The sequence below is a fragment of the Lethenteron reissneri genome, chromosome 56 (assembly GCF_015708825.2).
Source record: "Lethenteron reissneri isolate LAM-NWPU_2019-01 chromosome 56, ASM1570882v1, whole genome shotgun sequence".
In the NCBI taxonomy this organism is placed as follows: Eukaryota; Metazoa; Chordata; class Hyperoartia; order Petromyzontiformes; family Petromyzontidae; genus Lethenteron; species Lethenteron reissneri.
Window position 1 is genome coordinate 1722048 of NC_083834.1, and position 18908 is coordinate 1740955.

Below are 18908 nucleotides of genomic sequence, written 5' to 3' on the forward strand. Positions count from 1 at the left end.
TGACTGCCTCCAACTGCCCAGTTGCGTCCTTCACGAGCCTCCTCCACAGAGACCGATCTTGGCACTGCTGGTACCAGTCATCGGCAAGTCCACTCAGCTCCACGTCCTCCTGTACCACATCACGCCCGTTTAACCCCCTCTATCCAGCCAAACAAAAGCTGTTTAGGCATGCGGTGGCTGGGCATGCGGGCTACATGACTCAGCCAATACAGCCTTGCCTGCCGGAGGAGCTCACCGATGGGACTTGGTCCAGATCTTTCAAAGATTGATGAGCTCCTCACACAATCCAGCCTGGTTAAACCCAGGATGGATCCTAGGCAGGCCAGCCTAAATGTTTCTAACCGGCGAAGATGTTCAATTAGAGGGGTCCACGTTTCGCAAGCGTAGAGAAGGGAGGGAATGACCGTGGCCGAGAAGACCTGAAGCTTCGTGGCGTCTCACACACACACACATACACCAACGCAACTGCAGCGCAACAACATCGCTCCTCAGTGCCAGCTATGGGAGACAGCAACATTGAAGTGGGATTGCGTGTACGTACGTACGTACTCTGAACTTCTTTCGCACCGTACGTAGCCAACCGTGCTCATTAGAGGTGCAAGGGGAGAGGACAACAAACTGAACACAAACAGCACTTCTCGTGAAATTAGTGTTCAATTTAGCATAGTGGTGTAGTGTAAATTATAATGCATTGGAGTGTAGTGTATAGTATAATGCATTGTAGTGTATAGTATAATGCATTGTAGTGTAGTGTATAATGCATTGTAGTGTAGTATGCATTGTAGTGTAGTGTATAATGCATTGAAGTGTAGTGTATAATGCATTGTAGTGTAGTGTATAATGCATTGTAGTGTAGTGTATAATGCATTGTAGTGTAGTGTATAATGCATTGTAGTGTATAATGCATTGTAGTGTAGTGTATAATGTAGTGTAGTGTATAATGCATTGTAGTGTAGTGTATAATGCATTGTAGTGTAGTGTATAATGCATTGTAGTGTAGTGTATAAATGCATTGTAGTGTAGTGTATAATGCATTGTAGTGTAGTGTATAATGCATTGTAGTGTAGTGTATAATGCATTGTAGTGTAGTGTATAATGCATTGTAGTGTAGTGTATAATGCATTGTAGTGTAGTGTATAATGCATTGTAGTGTGAATGGTATAATGCATTGTAGTGTAGTGTATAATGCATTGTAGTGTAGTGTATAATGCATAGTAGTGTAGTGTAGTGTATAATGCATTGTAGTGTAGTGTATAGTATAATGCATTGTAGTGTAGTGTATAATGCATTGTAGTGTAGTGTATAATGCATTGTAGCGTAGTGTATAATGCATTGTAGTGTAGTGTATAATGCATTGTAGTGTAGTGGTTTGGGGGGGTGTTGGTGGGTGGTTTGGGGGGTGGTGGTGGGTGGTTTTGGGGGGTGGTGGTGGGTGGGTGGTTTTGGGGGGTGGTGGTGGGTGGTTTTGGGGGGGAGTGGTGGTGGGTGGTTTGGGGGGGTGGTGGTGGGTGGGTTGGGGGGAGTGGTGGTGGGTGGGTTGGGGGGGAGTGGTGGTGGGTGGTTTGGGGGGGTGGTGGTGGGTGGTTTGGGGGGGTGGTGGTGGGTGGTTTGGGGGGGGTGGTGGGTGGGTGGGTTGGGGGGTGGTGGTGCGTGGTTTGGGGGAGGTGGTGGTGGGTGGTTTGGGGGGGAGTGGTGGGTGGGTGGGTTGGGGGGTGGTGGTGCGTGGTTTGGGGGGGTGGTGGTGGTGAGTGGTTTGGGGAGGTGGTGGTGGGTGGTTTGGGGGGGTGGTGATGGGTGGTTTGGGGGGGTGGTGGGTGGTTGGGGGGTGGTGATGGGTGGTTTGGGGGGGTGGTGATGGGTGGTTTGGGGGGGTGGTGATGGGTGGTTTGGGGGGGTGGTGGTGGGTGGTTTGGGGGGGTGGTGGTGGGTGGTTTGGGGGGGTGGTGGTGGGTGGTTTGGGGGGGATGGTGGTGGGTGGTTGGGGGGAGTGGTGGTGGGTGGTTTGGGGGGGTGGTGGTGGGTGGTTTGGGGAGGTGGTGGTGGGTGGTTTGGGGGGGGTGGTGGTGGGTGGTTTGGGGGGGTGGTGATGGGTGGTTTGGGGGGGTGGTGGGTGGGTTGGGGGGGAGTGGTGGTGGGTGGTTTGGGGGGGTGGTGGTGGGTGGTTTGGGGGGGAGTGGTGGGTGGGTGGGTTGGGGGGTGGTGGTGCGTGGTTTGGGGGGGTGGTGGTGGTGGGTGGTTTGGGGAGGTGGTGGTGGGTGGTTTGGGGGGGTGGTGGTGGGTGGTTTGGGGGGGTGGTGGTGGGTGGGTTGGGGGGGTGGGTGGTGGGTGGTTTGGGGGGTGGTGGTGGGTGGTTTGGGGGGGTGGTGGTGGGTGGTTTGGGGGGGTGGTGGTGGTGGGTGGTTTGGGGAGGTGGTGGTGGGTGGTTTGGGGGGTGGTGGGTGGGTGGTTGGGGGGGTGGTGGTGGGTGGTTGGGGGGGGTGGTGGTGGGTGGTTTGGGGGGGTGGTGGTGGGTGGTTTGGGGGGGTGGTGGTGGGTGGTTTTGGGGGGGGTGGTGGTGGGTGGTTTGGGGGGGAGTGGTGGGTGGGTGGGTTGGGGGGTGGTGGTGCGTGGTTTGGGGGGGGTGGTGGTGGTGGGTGGTTTGGGGAGGTGGTGGTGGGTGGTTTGGGGGGGTGGTGGTGGGTGGTTTGGGGGGGAGTGGTGGGTGGGTGGGTTGGGGGGTGGTGGTGCGTGGTTTGGGGGGGTGGTGGTGGTGGGTGGTTTGGGGAGGTGGTGGTGGGTGGTTTGGGGGGGTGGTGGGTGATTTGGGGGGGTGGTGGTGGGTGGTTTGGGGGGGTGGTGGTGGGTGGTTTTGGGGGGTGGTGGTGGGTGGGTGGTTTTGGGGGGTGGTGGTGGGTGGGTTGGGGGGGTGGTGGTGGGTGATTTGGGGGGGTGGTGGTGGGTGGTTTGGGGGGGTGGTGGTGGGTGGTTTGGGGGGGTGGTGGTGGGTGGTTTTGGGGGGTGGTGGTGGGTGGGTTGGGGGGGTGGTGGTGGGTGATTTGGGGGGGTGGTGGTGGGTGGTTTGGGGGGGTGGTGGTGGGTGGTTTGGGGGGGTGGTGGTGGGTGGTTTGGGGGGGTGGTGGTGGGTGGGTTGGGGGGGAGTGGTGGTGGGTGGTTTGGGGGGGTGGTGGTGGGTGGTTTGGGGGGGAGTGGTGGGTGGGTGGGTTGGGGGGTGGTGGTGCGTGGTTTGGGGGGGTGGTGGTGGTGGGTGGTTTGGGGAGGTGGTGGTGGGTGGTTTGGGGGGGTGGTGGTGGGTGGTTTGGGGGGGTGGTGGTGGGTGGGTTGGGGGGGTGGTGGTGGGTGGTTTGGGGGGGTGGTGGTGGGTGGTTTGGGGGGGTGGTGGTGGGTGGTTTGGGGGGGTGGTGGTGGGTGGTTTGGGGGGTGGTGGTGGTGGGTGGTTTGGGGAGGTGGTGGTGGGTGGTTTGGGGGGGTGGTGGTGGGTGGTTTGGGGGGGTGGTGGTGGGTGGGTTGGGGGGGGGTGGTGGTGGGTGGTTTGGGGGGGTGGTGGTGGGTGGTTTGGGGGGGTGGTGGTGGGTGGTTTTGGGGGGGGTGGTGGTGGGTGGTTTGGGGGGGAGTGGTGGGTGGGTGGGTTGGGGGGTGGTGGTGCGTGGTTTGGGGGGGTGGTGGTGGTGGGTGGTTTGGGGAGGTGGTGGTGGGTGGTTTGGGGGGGTGGTGGTGGGTGGTTTGGGGGGGAGTGGTGGGTGGGTGGGTTGGGGGGTGGTGGTGCGTGGTTTGGGGGGGTGGTGGTGGTGGGTGGTTTGGGGAGGTGGTGGTGGGTGGTTTGGGGGGGTGGTGGGTGATTTGGGGGGGTGGTGGTGGGTGGTTTGGGGGGGTGGTGGTGGGTGGTTTTGGGGGGTGGTGGTGGGTGGGTGGTTTTGGGGGGTGGTGGTGGGTGGGTTGGGGGGGTGGTGGTGGGTGATTTGGGGGGGTGGTGGTGGGTGGTTGGGGGGGTGGTGGTGGGTGGTTTGGGGGGGTGGTGGTGGGTGGTTTTGGGGGGTGGTGGTGGGTGGGTTGGGGGGGTGGTGGTGGGTGATTTGGGGGGGTGGTGGTGGGTGTTTGGGGGGGTGGTGGTGGGTGGTTTGGGGGGGTGGTGGTGGGTGGTTTGGGGTGGTGGTGGTGGGTGGGTTGGGGGGGTGGTGGTGGGTGATTTGGGGGGGTGGTGGTGGGTGATTTGGGGGGGTGGTGGTGGGTGGTTTGGGGGGGTGGTGGTGGGTGGTTTTGGGGGGTGGTGGTGGGTGGGTTGGGGGGAGTGGTGGGTGGTTTGGGGGGGTGGTGGTGGGTGGTTTGGGGGGGTGGTGGTGGGTGGTTTGGGGGGGTGGTGGTGGGTGGTTTGGGGGGGTGGTGGTGGGTGGGTTGGGGGGGTGGTGGTGGGTGATTTGGGGGGGTGGTGGTGGGTGATTTGGGGGGGGTGGTGGTGGGTGGTTTGGGGGGGTGGTGGTGGGTGGTTTTGGGGGGTGGTGGTGGGTGGGTTTGGGGGGGGTGGTGGGTGGTTTGGGGGGTGGTGGTGGGTGGTTTGGGGGGGTGGTGGTGGGTGGTTTGGGGGGGTTGGTGGTGGGTGGTTTTGGGGGGTGGTGGTGGGTGGGTTGGGGGGGAGTGGTGGGTGGGTGGGTTGGGGGGGAGTGGTGGGTGGGTGGGTGGGGGGGAGTGATGGGTGGGTGGTTGTTTTGGGTGGGTGAGTGGGTTGGGGGTGGTGGGTGGTTGGGTTTGGGGGGGTGGTGGTGGGTGGGTTGGGGGGGGGAGTGGTGGGTGGGTTGGGAGGGGAGTGGTGGGTGGGTGGGTTGGGGGGGGAGTGGTGGTGGGTGGGAGGGAGTGGTGGGGGTTGGGGGGGAGTGGTGGGTGGGTTGGGGGGGGAGTGGTGGGTGGTGGGTTGGGGGGTGAGTGGTGGGTGGGGTTGAGGGTGGTGGGTGGGTGGGTTGAGGGTGGTGGGTGGGTGGGTTGAGGGGTGGTGGGTGGGTGGGTTGAGGGGTGGTGGGTGGGTGGGTTGAGGGGTGGTGGGTGGGTGGGTTGAGGGGTGGTGGGTGGGTGGGTTGAGGGCTGCACGCATTTTCAGTCGGGGCATCACACGTCCACAACCGGTGGCTGCCGTCTTGCCGCATCAGCTCCGCTGGGGCTCGCCGATCGGGCCGCTGACAACGATCGGGCCGGAGATAGCGGCCCCAGCCCCCCCCCCCGTACGGTCCGGTGCGGTGAACCGACCGGGACGCCACCGCGGCAGCAGCAGCAGGTCGCCTTCGTTTCTCGGTTCAACAGACGAACCGGCGGCTTTGTGTTTATTGCGCGCGACATTTCTGCGTTCAAACCGGTTACCAACCGGTTTTTTCTCACGATGTCTTTACCGGTAACGCAGAAACTGCCCCCCCCAATGTGTCACCGCCCCCGCTGCCGCTTGGAACGCGACGGGTGCGAGCGTGGGCACGCGCGCCGCACTTGGTCGCTCCGCTGCTGGATGAGGGCCTCCCTCACACCGTACGGTTTTGCGGGTGTCTGAAACTCCCGATCGGTCACTCAAGTCGTGAGCTTGCTGGTCGTGGTGGTCCCGGTGGTGGGAGTGGTTGCCGTGGTGGTTGCGTTGGTGGTTGTTAGTTGTGGCGGTTGCGTTGGTGGTGGTGTTGGTTGTTTTTGGTGTTGGCGGTTGTTGGTTATGGTGGTTGCGTTGGTGGTTGTTTGCAGCGGTGGTGGTAGTGGTTGTCGTCTTTGCGGTTGCGTTGGTGGTGTTTGTGGTTGGTGATTGTGGTGGTTGTGGTGGTTGCGTTGGTGGTTGTGGTGGGTGGGTGAGTCCAATGATTGGGTTGTTCTGTCCGTACCGATCCGTCATTCTCCCTGAGTCGCGTTTTGCGACTAGCATTTGAGATGCGGCCGGTATCCTGGGCGACGTGCATCTGGCGCCAGCCAGCGCTGGCACGGTCGCCGCTTGTTGCAGAGGTTCGCGGTTCGAACCCAGTGGGCCGCCCTAGTTATTACTGCCCTGGCGTGGCCCCACGGTCACGCGTTCTCCGCTTGTTGTAGAGGTTCGCGGTTTGAACCCGATGGACCGCCCTGGTCAACACCGCGGTGCGGATGAACCATTAAAATGCTGCGCGCTCACAGCGAACGTCAAAGATCCCGTGATGTCATTCAACAAGAGCAGGCCATTGATCAAGATTGGCAAGGTGGCCAATTACTCGATTGGGATTACACGTGCCAATCGGCGTGCCCCTACTGTGTACCCACTGCAGACTGACCTGTGTAACACAACAGCGGCCTGCCCTCACAATGGCCTCGCGCTATTGAGAAACTATAGCGCCAACACCAAACGACCACATTACTTTCATGATGAACCTCTCGCCGCTAGGGCGGGCTCGGTGGTAACTGGGCGGATTATAGAGATGTTGCCATATTTAATGAAGCAGCAACGCTGTCTGGCGCTGCCGAAATGTCATTGGCCCGAGGCCGTGGCACCGCTACCGCCAACCACGGCAGCCGCTCCGCGGGGTGTCGGCAGCAATCCGCGCGGTGCGCTCTGCGCGACCGGTCGGCAAACGTGCCTCTCTCGCCTTACGACACCGTCGAAGAATTTAGCGCGAAAACATGTTCCCCCCCGCGGCTGGCACGCGGCGCGGTTTAATATAAGTGGGAGACGCGGGGGCCGCGTCGTTCACGGGACCAGATCTCGCACCGGAGCCAGCGGCGTTTTCCGCGAGTTGAGCCAAAGGAAGCGTCGTCGCTTGAGAATCGGAATATTTATCTGCCCACGGCGGGATCCAATCCTCGACGATCTCACTCGCAGGCGAGAGCGAGACGCGCGGGAATAGACGAGGCGCGGTTGGCGACGCGGTGAAGATGACGTGGATTTCCGACGGTGCCCACCATAGAGAGGGGGGACTGCAAGAAACGTCGTATGCTCGTATTTAATTTGTTATTTTATCTTTATACGTGACTTTACCGAAAGAACCAAAGAGTAATTCCTGCAGTCACGAAAGCTCCAAATTAAGTTTGAATGGACTATAGATTGGTGATGAGACGCACAATACTTGGCATGCAGACGATCGCAGATGTCTGCCTAGCTAGTTATTTGTATGTTGCACAGTGACGCTGATGTAAGAAGGAGCGTGTGTTTCACACAAAGGCAAAGGTTATCCGCTAGGGCCTGAATAGACCATTTTTGGGGCAAGTGCTGTTAGCGAGTAGCACCGGTGAAGGCCGGAACGGCACACGAGGGGGTGGGTGGCCAGCACCACGCCCGACCGCCTTTGTCTCCCTCGTGGAAATGTTTACTTTACACACCGCACCAGGTACTCATTTGAAGCTGAGTCGACCTAGGGGAGGCCCAGGACCAGTTCAGATAATCGTCACTGGTACTGGCCGTGAGCGGAAATTGAACTCGGGTCACCGGGTTTGTAGCACTACCACAAAGATCCCCCGTATAGCCTGAACAGACTGTTGGGGCAAGTGCTGTTAGCGAGCACCTATGAAGGCTCGCACGGCACACGAGGGGGTGGGTGGCCAGCACCACGCCCGGCCGCCTTTGTTTCTCCCCAGTGGCGATGTTTACACACCGCCCCAGCTTCTCATTTGAGGCTGAGTCGACCTAGGGGATGCCCAGGACCGATTCAAATATGCGTCACTGGTGCTGGCCGTGATCGGGAATGGAACTTGGGTCGTTGGGTTCGGGACGTAGTGCGCTAACCGCTACACTACCGTTCCCCACACACGAATACCGTGTGCGCGCGTGCCGATCAAGTCCCTCCGTAATCCACCAACCCCCGACGCTCACGATCCCCGTGCCCCCTCCGCCTGACCCCCCCCCCTCCCGCAGCTCGAGCGATTTTGCGTCGGACAGCGATGGCAAGATGAGCTCGGAGGAGGAGGAGGAATTCGAGTCCGACTACAGCGACTACTACAAGAGCACGCCGCCGCTGCGTCAGCGGCACGCGCGCCTCAACGCGCTCAACCACAAGAGCGGCCGCGAGGGCCGGCGCCCGGCCACGGCCACGGCCACCGGCGCCGGAGGAGGAGGTGCTGCCGCCGCCACGGGGTCCGGCAAGGGAGCCCGAGGTGAGTTGAGTGGCGGTGACGGAGGGTTTCGGCCGGTGGCGCCACTGCAGCGCAGCCGCTGGCTAGAGCAACACCGCTGCTGCCACTCACGTGACAGCTGCTACTAGTCACGTGACAGCTGCTACCACTCACGTGACAGCTGCTACTAGTCACGTGACAGCTGCTACCACTCATGTGACAGCTGCTACCACTCACGTGACATCTTCTGCTACTCACATGACATCTATCAAATAACGACAAATAAGAATAGTTTTACCCTTTCTGGCAAGGCAACAGGTTTTAAGATGTTCAAACACCTTTTTCAAGGAATCGAGTCTGCATTAGCCGCACAGTACGTGTGGTGAGCCTGCAAACACACGTGCTCTGATTGGCCGACACAAGAGGGGGCCTGCTACTGACGCTTGTGCCACTGACACCGGCTGCTACTCACGCGAGATCTGCTACCGCAGGTGCAAACGTGCCACCTGCTTCAAATACTTACGGCGAGATCGGCGACAGATTCCACCGTGCCACGGCACGTACTGCCGCTGCTCAGGCAAACTCCATTTAGCCCGCACGCTGACCAACGCTGCCTCCGGCGACACGGACGGTCACGCCAGCACCGCCGCTCGGCGTGAACGGGCGCCGGCGTCACGGCGACCCGGGGACCGGACGTCCCCATAACGGGCGAACGGATTCGAGCAAATCCCCGCTTGGGATGAGCGGCACACCGTCTCCCCCCCTTAGAGCCCTGAACTAGCAGTGGAAATTCCACATTCCTTTGACGGGAGGGCTGCGGTTGTGGGTGAGAACTGCCGCCGACTGCCTCAACAAATTTGTACTTGTTTTAACGACCCCCGTTATGGGAGGATGATGGGCCGAGTCGACGTAGTGCGCTAACCGGATGTGAACTTGCGGCCTGGTGATTTGTGAGTCGCTTGCTCTATAGCGGAGCCACCTGGTCGGAGTAACTGGACTAACTAATAAAACTTTTGTTATTATTCTTGTTAAATTTCTCAAGATAAATTAATAAACATTATTTATTTGATAATTTAATGTGTTGATGTTGAACCTATTTCGCGCCGAACGTTACCAACCGTGCATATAATACTAATTAATATTATTGATACATTTCTTTACATAATTATTGTTTTATATAAATACTATTATTTATAATCAAACAAATAATAATTCTTTTTTATTGATGACCGTTAATCTTTTTATTAAAAAATCCAAGTATTTAGTGCAGTTATTTTATAAAACAAATAAAAAGTTTTTTTATTTATAACAGTTAATATTTTTATAAATTTAGTGCAGTTCTTTTATAATACAAAAAATAATAACTATAAAAAAAATCCAAAGTGAAACTCGACGATGGACGCACGGAGGGAGGTCGGCCGTACGTCAGGGAGCGAGGTGACTGTGGGTGTGTCTGTGCACTTGCCCCTACAGTCTGTTAAGGCTATGCGGGGGATCTTTGTATTTTTTGTCTGTGTGTGTCTGTGCCAGATCAGCTCAATAACAATGGTAGGAGGCTGCTAGATTTTTGTGCAGCCCATGGGCTTGTAATTACCAACACGTTGTTCCGGCATTGGCGCATCCACACAACATCATGGATGCACGCCCGGTCCAAGCAAGGACATCTGCTGGACTACATAGTGACGGAACAGCGTATGCGAGTCCATGTCCTTGACACCAGGACCTACCGTGGAGCTGATCTGCCCACTGACCATTCTTCCACTCTGGTGGTGGATGTACACCCAGGATCCCATTCAAACCCTTAGTGGCATGGTCTCAGCTAGTTGATGAAAGTTGCAAGCGAGAATTTCATCATCGCCTGCGGCTGGGGTTGGCATCATCCCCCACTCCACCTGATTGCAAGGATGGGTGGTGGTCGCGGGTTGCTGAGGAGATGGAGTCTGCCTCAGTGGCCTGCGATCACAAATGACTCTTTAACTCTATAAAAAAGTAACTTGCAGTGCCACACCTATCACCATCATTAGGGGAAAAAACGGTGATCCAATCTCCGACCCCCAGGAACAGGTTTGCAGATTTGCTGAGCATTTCTGTGAGGTCCTGGGAGAGGGGAAATCCCTCAGCCTTGACAACATCATGGGGCAAAGTGGGGATAACCCTGCTGAGGCTGCGGTGCCTCAAATATTGGAAGAAGTAGTCATCCCCTGGGAGTACATGTCTGCTTTATTGACCCGGTCAAGGCCTATGATATAATCCATAGGCCTATGCTCTGGGTTGTTCGTCGTGCTTTTGGAGTCCCTGACTCTGCTTACAAGCATTAAGATTTTCATGATGGTGAGCAGGCCCGGGTAAAACTACTTGGCCGGTAGTCGGAGCCATTCCCTGTTCACCTTGGATTGTGACAGGGATGTCCTCTGGCTCCCACATTATTTAACATCTATTTCGACCACATAGTTCGTGAAGCCTTTGATGGCTGTACCGGAGGAATTTCCATCTGGTACAGATACAGTGGGAGGCTGATCGATGCCTGGGTGCGATCAAGGGATGGCTCCCTATTGGTCAACCATGTTATGTATGCTGATGATCTGGTAATTGCTGCTCACTCAGAGGAGGGAGTTGGAGGCGCTGCTGCTGAACCTGGAGCTTGCCACTAAGAGGTGGGGCCTTACCATCAGCCCCACCAAAACTAAGCACCTGCCTGGGTATTTTGTACCATCGCACACTCCACCCCCACAACTCCCAATTGGTGATAGGGCAGTTGTGGAGAGAGTGGAAAGTTTCCCATACCTTGGCAGTGTGCTCATGACCGGCTGCAGTTTAGCAGCAGAGGTCTCACTCCAAATCAGTCGAGAGGCATTATCTTTTCATCGGTTGCGTAACGCTGTGTGGAAGCTACCTGGTCTATCACTCCGCACGAAGCTTCAGGTCTTCTCGGCCACGGTCATTCTCTCCCTTCTCTATGCTTGCGAAACATGGACCCCCGTAATGGAACATCTTCGCCGGTTAGAAACATTTAGGCTGGCCTGCCTACGATCCATCCTGGGTTTAACCAGGTTGCATTGTGTGGGGAGCTCACAAATCCTTGTGAGCTCCCGACGCCACACTGCACTTTGCCACACCGCACCACGCCACACTGCACCACACTGCACCACGCCACACTACACCGCACCACGCTGCACCGCACCACGCCACACTGCACCACGCCACACTGCACCACGCCACACTGCACCACGCCACACTGCACCACACCGCACCACGCCACACTACACCGCACCACGCTGCACCGCACCACGCCACACTGCACCACGCCACACTGCACCACGCCACACTGCACCACACCGCACCACACTGCACCACACCGCACCACGCCACACTACACCGCACCACGCTGCACCGCACCACGCCACACTGCACCACGCCACACTGCACCACGCCACACTGCACCACACCGCACCACACTGCACCACGCTCCACCACACTGCACCACGCCACACTGCACCACACTGCACCACGCTGCACCACACCGCACCACACTGCACCACACTGCACCACGCTGCACCACACCACGCCACACTGCACCACACTGCACCACGCTGCACCACACCGCACCACACTGCACCACACTGCACCACACCGCACCACACTGCACCACGCTGCACCACACCGCACCACGCCACACTGCACCACACCACACTGCACCACACTGCACCACGCCACACCACGCCACACTGCACCACACCACACCACACCGCACCACACTGCACCACACTGCACCACACTGCACCACACCGCACCACACTGCACCACACTGCACCACACCGCGCCACGCCCGCCTCCCTGCGCAGTTGTTTACCGCGTTGGATGCAATTAGCAGCTTAAACCGGTGGAGCTGTCGCGTCCCCTCTGCTCGCGCGTTCCACGCCGAGCGGCGCCTCAAATTAGCCGCGGTCCAATTACGCTCGCCGGCGAATTTGGGTCAGCGTTGGCGGCGTCGCGCGGCCGTCGGGGAGTGTGTCAGTGGGCGGTGACCGTGGCGCGCCATTAGAGACGCACCCTAGCTCCACGCAGAACCATCTTGTACGTATGCGTGCGTGTTGAACTTCTTTCCCACCGTACATAGCCTTCCCTTCTTCCTAGCGTTGTTCCCGCTGTGGCGCAGGGTCCGCTTTTCGGCATTGTCTTCTCCATTTGGCTCGGTCCAGGGCATCTTCAGGGGATGCGTTGACCGTCTTCATGTCTTCCTTTATTCGGTCCATCCATCGCTTCTTCGGACGTCCGCGTGGACGGCGGCCCTCTGACGTGGTTAAGTCTCGGCGCGACGGCACAGTGACGGCCGCGCCGACGTGTTGCCATTGGCGGCGTCGTTGGCGGCCGTGGGTCCCCTGCCGTGGTCGTGCGCATGAGCGTCGAGCACAAAGTGCTTCCTCGCAAACGCAGCAGCCGTCACCGCCGGCGCCACCGCCGCTAACCGCGCTGCTCACGCCGCCGCTTGCTCCTTCCCGGTGATCGACGATAAACGAAACTAGTTTTTATTTTACAAGGTAAGGTCCGCTGAGCTGTGTAACTCCTTTTCAGAAGTGACGTGGCTGTCAGACATGATAGCTCGACGAAGTGGCTTATCGCGTGGAAATTTAGAGCAGCAGCCAAATGCTCTCAGCGCGTGACGTCAATTCTAAATGTGGAGGGGAAAACCGGAGGGCCCGGAGAAAAATCCAAACGACTACGGGGAGAGAGAGACACGCAAACTCCAAATATACAGCAGCAGGCGTCAGGGTCGGGATCGAACCCACGACCTCCTGTACACCAGGCGAGGTAGTTAACATCTCCTAGCCACCGTGATGATGATGATGATGAGAGAGAGACGCGCAAACTAAACTATACTGCAGGCGTTGTCAGGGTGAGGATCGAACCCACGACCTCGTGTATACCAGGTGAGGTAGTTAACATCTCGTCACCGCGGTTACTTCCGCAGTGCAATCTGCGCCCGGCGTACACGGGCGGCAGACCGGTAGCGGTTATTGTCGGCCAAGCTGTCAAAATTCGGCTGATGCGTTTGGTGACGTCTGGAAGGGCTCTCCGTGTCGGCTTTCATCCGTCGGCCATTGCCCCCCGCGGCAGTTGTGTGCGTCGCGAGCGGCTGAATTGTAAACGTAAACTCGCCGGCGCATTCTCGAAGGGTCTGGTGAAGGTCAGAATGTACGAGGAGTGTGGATTTAATTATTTTTATTCGGGTGTTTTTTGAGCATGGGCCCAAATCGCTACGCCTCGTGGCCAGCGATCCGGCACTGTGGAGGCGGCGTGGATTGGTGGATCACACGCAGACGTCGTGGGCGGTCGGAGGAGGAGCCGTATCATGGCTCGCCAGGAGAAGGCGGTGCGCCAAAAGCGTGGACCGGTCTCCATCTTTGCCTTCTGCGTGGGATAGAGCGTTGCGCCCTCGCAAGTGTGGGGTTTCTCCGGGTGCTCCAACTTTCTTCCTACTGCGGTCTCAACCCTAAATTCATCTAAACACGTATAGCGAGGACTGCAGAGCTTGGGAAACTGTTGGTCGCGCCGGCTGCTCCTCACCGCCGTGCTGCTGCTGCTGTCTCCCAGCTCGTGCGTCTGCGGTTCCGCAGCGATCGGGTGCAGGAACGACGCTCTGTCAAATTAAACGTTGAAGTGCGTTCAAGTACAAACGTTTACCGCGGACCCCCTCGCCGCACAAAACTTGCGCGCGTTCCAAATTCCACGCCGCCGTTTTATTTTGACCTGCGATCTTCACGAATTCAGCCGTGTTCAAATACGGCATCGTCGTCGTCGTCGTCATGATGGATATTGAGTTTAAAATGTGGTAGGCATTCGCGACCAATATTAGCCATAATCGAGGGCTTTTTTTGGTTAGATCGCGTAAATATAAATGCGTGGTTAAACCCACCACCACCACCCGACGCAGCCAATAAGTAAGGTTTGTCACGTCAACAAAACGTGGCAATCTTCTTCTTTCATATGGGATTTTTGGGGCTTGCAACATAATTACAAATTGATGTCGAGATTTGACATCCCATTCGACGGCTTCAGGAGTAGCCGCGTGGATCTCCGTTGAATGATCCGATTGGGGCAGTCGTTTGCGATATCTTTGAGTTGTCGCTGCACCCACAGCCACAAACTGGACTCGTAACTTTTACGGCGAAAGTGTCCGGATCCTATTCAAGGAGGACCCATATCTTCCTCGGTAGTAACTAAACGTGCCAATTGGTTACTACTTCAGCACCACCGGTTGTGTGTTGGAGAGTAAACCCACGACGTTTACAATCGTGGATATTCACGAGCCCCCTGCAGTTGTGTTCTGAGACGGCTCTCCCCCTCCCCCGTGCCGTTTGCTGTGGCCTAGGACGGCCCCTGGAGGGCAAACGCCGCGCTCTCAGGATTCCTGTGATCAGAGTGGGCCCAGGTACACGTGCTGTGTGCTTGTGTGCGTGCGTGCATGTGCGCCTGTCATAATTCCCCCTACTAATGAAATGCTACAGCGAGAACTGGGTTGTCAGATTTTTGTTTTGGTGCGTGTCTGTGTGTGCGTGCCTGTGTGTGCGTGTGCCTGTGCGTGCACGTGCCTGTGTGCGTGCCTGTGTGTGCGCGTGCCTGTGTGTGGGGCACAGTCGGGGGCACAGGTGGTGCATCGGGCAGTCATCTCGGTCATCTCAGTCAGTCGACCCGTGGCACCTGGGTCTGTCCCGTGCTCTCCTGCCAGCGGCCGTTCGACACTTCACGTGGCCTTAACGTGCACATAGCCTGGTGCAAGCGCCGTGGTGATGTCACCGCCACTTAGTGGCAAATGGCGGTTGTTGTGTGTGTGTGCTGTGACTGTGTGTGTGTGCCTATCTTAATTCCTCTCTACTAATGATTGCTACAGCTGGAGATGCCTGATTTTTGTTGGTGCATGCGTGCGTGTGCGTGCATGTGTGTGTGCTTGCTTGCGTGCGTGTGCGTGCGTGCATGTGTGTGGGCCTGTCTTAATTCCTCTCTACGAATGAATGCTACAGCCCGAGCTGGGTTTTGGGCTGGATCATTGTTGCAACAACAACAAAATGCCCCCCCCCCCAAGTCGGTCCCGGATGTTGCTATCGGCGTCACGAGATGAAGATTTCGTTGGGAAATTATGCAGAGCGGTGCGGCTGCCCCTCTGCGTTTTCTTCGAGAACGGAATCCACGGAAGCGGATATCACAGAGCTATGTCCGATCTGATGTCCCCTGTTCAAAAGACACTTCCACACACAGAACGGCCAGCAGGAGCGGATATCACAGAGCGACCTGCGATATCCATTTTTACATTTTTAAATGGGAATTCTCGCGCAGGCGAGAGCGCTCGACACGGAGGGCACCTTCTACACGTGTGTTGCGCGTGTGTTGCACATGTGCTGCGCGTGTGCTGCGCCTGTGCTGCGCGTGTGCTGCGCATGTACTGCGCGTGTATTGCTGCGCTTGCACGGGTGACCACCGCCGCCGGTTGCGTGCCGGGGGGCGTCGTCGCAGCGCGACTGTGAGCTGCCAGCCACGTGTCCGGTGCCTCGTGCTGGCGGGAGGCGCCTCGTGGAAGATTGTGAGCGGCGTCGCGGGGTCTCCCCTCTCCCCTCCCCCGGGGTGGACGTGTATCGCCGTCGCGCTCGCGGGAAACCGATGTCCGGAGAGACGAGTCCGAATGGCGAGATGAGGAAGAACCGCGTCTTCCCGACGACACAGTGCGTTCTCGGGATGTCGGACGCAGCTCCCCCCCCCCCACCCAAACTTTTGCTTTTAAAGGTCACGGCGGTGAACGCGACCCTCCGAGGCTGCGCTAGGAGCGGGATCTGGAGGTGCTGTTTGGCCTACTCTTCCCCGATGTCCACACTTTACGCCGCCACGCATGACCTGCCGAACGGATGTTGTTGCTTACTCTTTGGTGGGGGAGAGAGAAACAGTTTGTTGTTTCTCTCTCGCACCTGAAGACGATTGCTTGTGTGGCGATCGAAACGTCGTGATCTATTATTTTTTCTACCGACGTGACTTTACCGAAAGAACCAAAGAGTTTGGATTCCTGCAGTCACGAAAGCTTCACATCAAGATTGGATGTTGCTCACTCTTACCGCTGGGTGGACAGTGGTGGGAGAGGGGGGGTGGGGGGGAAAGGGCGACAGGGGGAGTGGGGTCCCGGCGACCCGGGTTCGATTCCCACTGGCGGCCAACACCGGCAACGATTATCTGAACCGGTCCCGGGCCTCTCCTGGTTTGGCTCGGCCCCAAATGAGTATGCGGTGCGTTGTGTAAACACCGCCAGGCGTGGTGCAGGCCACTCACCTCTTCGTGTGCCACAACGCCGGCCTTAAATATGTTATCGTTAACAGCTCCCGGCCCCAACAGTCTGTTCAAGGCTACACGCGGGAGGTGGGGGGGGGGGTCTTTGTCTCTATGAGTGCGAGGGGAGCGTGCGTGGCTCGCACGGCGGCCGCCTTGATGCTCGCGCTCGCGACGACCCCGCGTACGGGACCACGTGGGGCACCGCGAGGCCCCGTGGAGCTAAGGACGAGAAAACTAGAAACGGAATCTTTACCAGGTAAGGGCCTAGAAGTGACCTGGCTGTCCCAAAAGATGGCTCCGACGAAGTGACTCATCGCGTGGGAATCAATCGCAGCCAAAATACCCTAAACGCGTAACGTCGATTCTGAATGCGGAGTGGAAAAACCAGAGGACTCGGAGAAGAAGTTCTTATGGGTGAGATGGCGTGAGTATAATTGTGTCGTTCGCCCAGCACCACCCGACACCGCCGGGTTGTAAGGTTTGTCGCGTAGACAAAACGTGGTGCGTGTTAGTGACTCGTTCAGCACCGGCGTGTTGTTTATGTACGTTGAGCTTCTTTCGCAGCGTACGTAACCAACCGCGCGAATCGGAGTGCTCATTGGATTCCTCCAGTGTAAGTAAATGATTCTGATTCTGGCTTTTGCGTTCAATGCGACTGGGTGGTGGTGGTGGTGTGGGGGCTGCCGTAGCTTCACAGACTGCAACATTCCCTTCTCAACCAGCATCGCTGCGATTGCGTTCGGCAGGGCCACCCCCTCATGGGATTTTGTCGAATTGCATTGGACCGCCGTTGAAGTGCCACTGGTCACCGTGCGACGAGGGTTCATCTCGCGGCGTTTGAATGTCGCTGTCCAGTTCGCCGCGGACCGTGGCCGCGCCGGGCTCCGTGAATGGTCTTCACTCGCCACCGACGTCGGCCGCGTTCGGGAGTCGAACTCAAGTCGTTGGGCAGCTGCGGGGACCCGTTCCAGCCGTCGCTCCTCCGCAGGCCGTCGACGCGGCCAGAAATCGACAAATCCTCCCCCCCCCCCACTAACCCCGTGCTTCTCCCCCCCCCCCCCGGCCCCCCCCCCCCCCCGGCGTGCTCGCAGGCAAGGGCACGATGAGCCCCTCGCCGGCGCAGGACTTTGGCGGGCGGCGCCGGTTCCCGTCGGGCGAGCGCGACGACCCCGGCGCCGGCTATGAGCTCAAGAAGAAGCAGCTGTCCATGGCGCGCAGCGTGGACCGCGACCGCAAGCAGCTGGGTCACGGTGACCTCGAACGCGACCAGGGGTCGGCGCCCTCACCGGCGCCTCCGCAAGCGCCGGCGCCGCCCGGCCCGGCCAACATCCCCAACGTGGACCTGCCCAAGCCGTTCCTGTCGCTGGGCTCGAGCAAGCTGGCGGCGCCGCGCCCCAGCCTCGTGCTGCGCCCGCAGCGCCAGAGCTCGCGCACCGACATGCCGGCCGACCGCCTGCGCTTCTTCGAGACGCTCAAGCTGCTGCTGATGCTCAACAAGCGCAAGGAGAAGGACCCGGTGACGCCGGGGCGCCTGCCCGGGACCTCCCCCGCCGGCGCGGGCCTCGCGGGCGCCGCGGGCCTCCTGTCGGGCGCGCCGTCGTCCGCCACGTCGTCCGCCGGCGGGCCGCAGCTGCTGTGGCAGAACCAGTGGAACGAGCTGATCTGGCTGGAGCTGCAGGCCTGGCACGCCAACCGCAGCATGACGGAGCAGGACATGTACCTGTACACGGCGCGGCACGCCATCCCCGAGGTCATGCAGGATGTGCTGCACTTTCGCGTCGCGCTCCGACACGTGTCGTGCCGACCGCCGCCTCCGGCCTTCCGCCCGGCGGCGGCGGCGCCGGGCGGCGGCGGCGTCGCGGAGGAGGAGGAGGGCTTATCGGCGGCCCGTGGCCAAAGCTTGCCGGAGACGGGGGCGGGTCGCACGGGCGCGGACGCCAAGGCAGAGGCGCGGCGGCGGTTGGCGATGGCGCCGAGCGGCGACGCCGCGTCGGGGAGGCAGCTGCAGCAGCAGCGAGGGACTTGGACAAAGGCCGCGACGGAACGCGGCGCCGATGACGGCGGCGGCGGACTCGGAAGCGACGCGGGAATTTCGCAATCGGCGCCGGGCCGGCTCGCGGCCCCGCCGGCGGCCGCCGGTGACGGCGAGGGAACGGAGGCGGCGGCGGAGACGGCGCCGGCGCGGCGGCGCCGCGAGTCGCCGCCAACGCTCGTGAGCGAAGCGGAGGAGCGGCCGCAACCTCCGCCGCAGCCGCCGCCGCCGCCGTTGCCAAAACCGCCGCCGGCGTCGTTATCGGCCTCGCCGCCACCGCCGGCGCCGCACCCCGTCTGTAGTCTGCACCACGGGGCGGGCGACCGGCCGCGCTGCTCGCTCGGGTTCCGGCTCATCGAGCCCGCCCACCTGGAGCTGCAGAAGGAGGCGTGCCAGCAGGTGAGGGGGTTCCCCCGTGCCAGGCGCAGTTCACCCGTGACGCATGCACATACACACACACGCACGCACATGGTGCATCTAGCAGCGGTCATTCCCCCCCCCACCACCAAGCCCCCTACCGGCAGACTGGTGCCAGATT

At 59.3% G+C, this 18908-nt stretch overlaps 1 protein-coding gene across 1 annotated transcript in view; it reads left to right on the top strand.

The window, feature by feature from the left end:
• The window catches only part of MAP3K4 (mitogen-activated protein kinase kinase kinase 4), a 106292-nt gene that overhangs the window by 39004 nt on the left and 48380 nt on the right, over positions 1-18908 (top strand). Inside the window, exons 2-3 of the mRNA XM_061574745.1 lie at positions 7832-8070; positions 17430-18769. Of these exons, the coding sequence (XP_061430729.1) occupies positions 7832-8070; positions 17430-18769 (1579 nt within the window). The remainder of the gene's footprint in view (positions 1-7831; positions 8071-17429; positions 18770-18908) is intronic.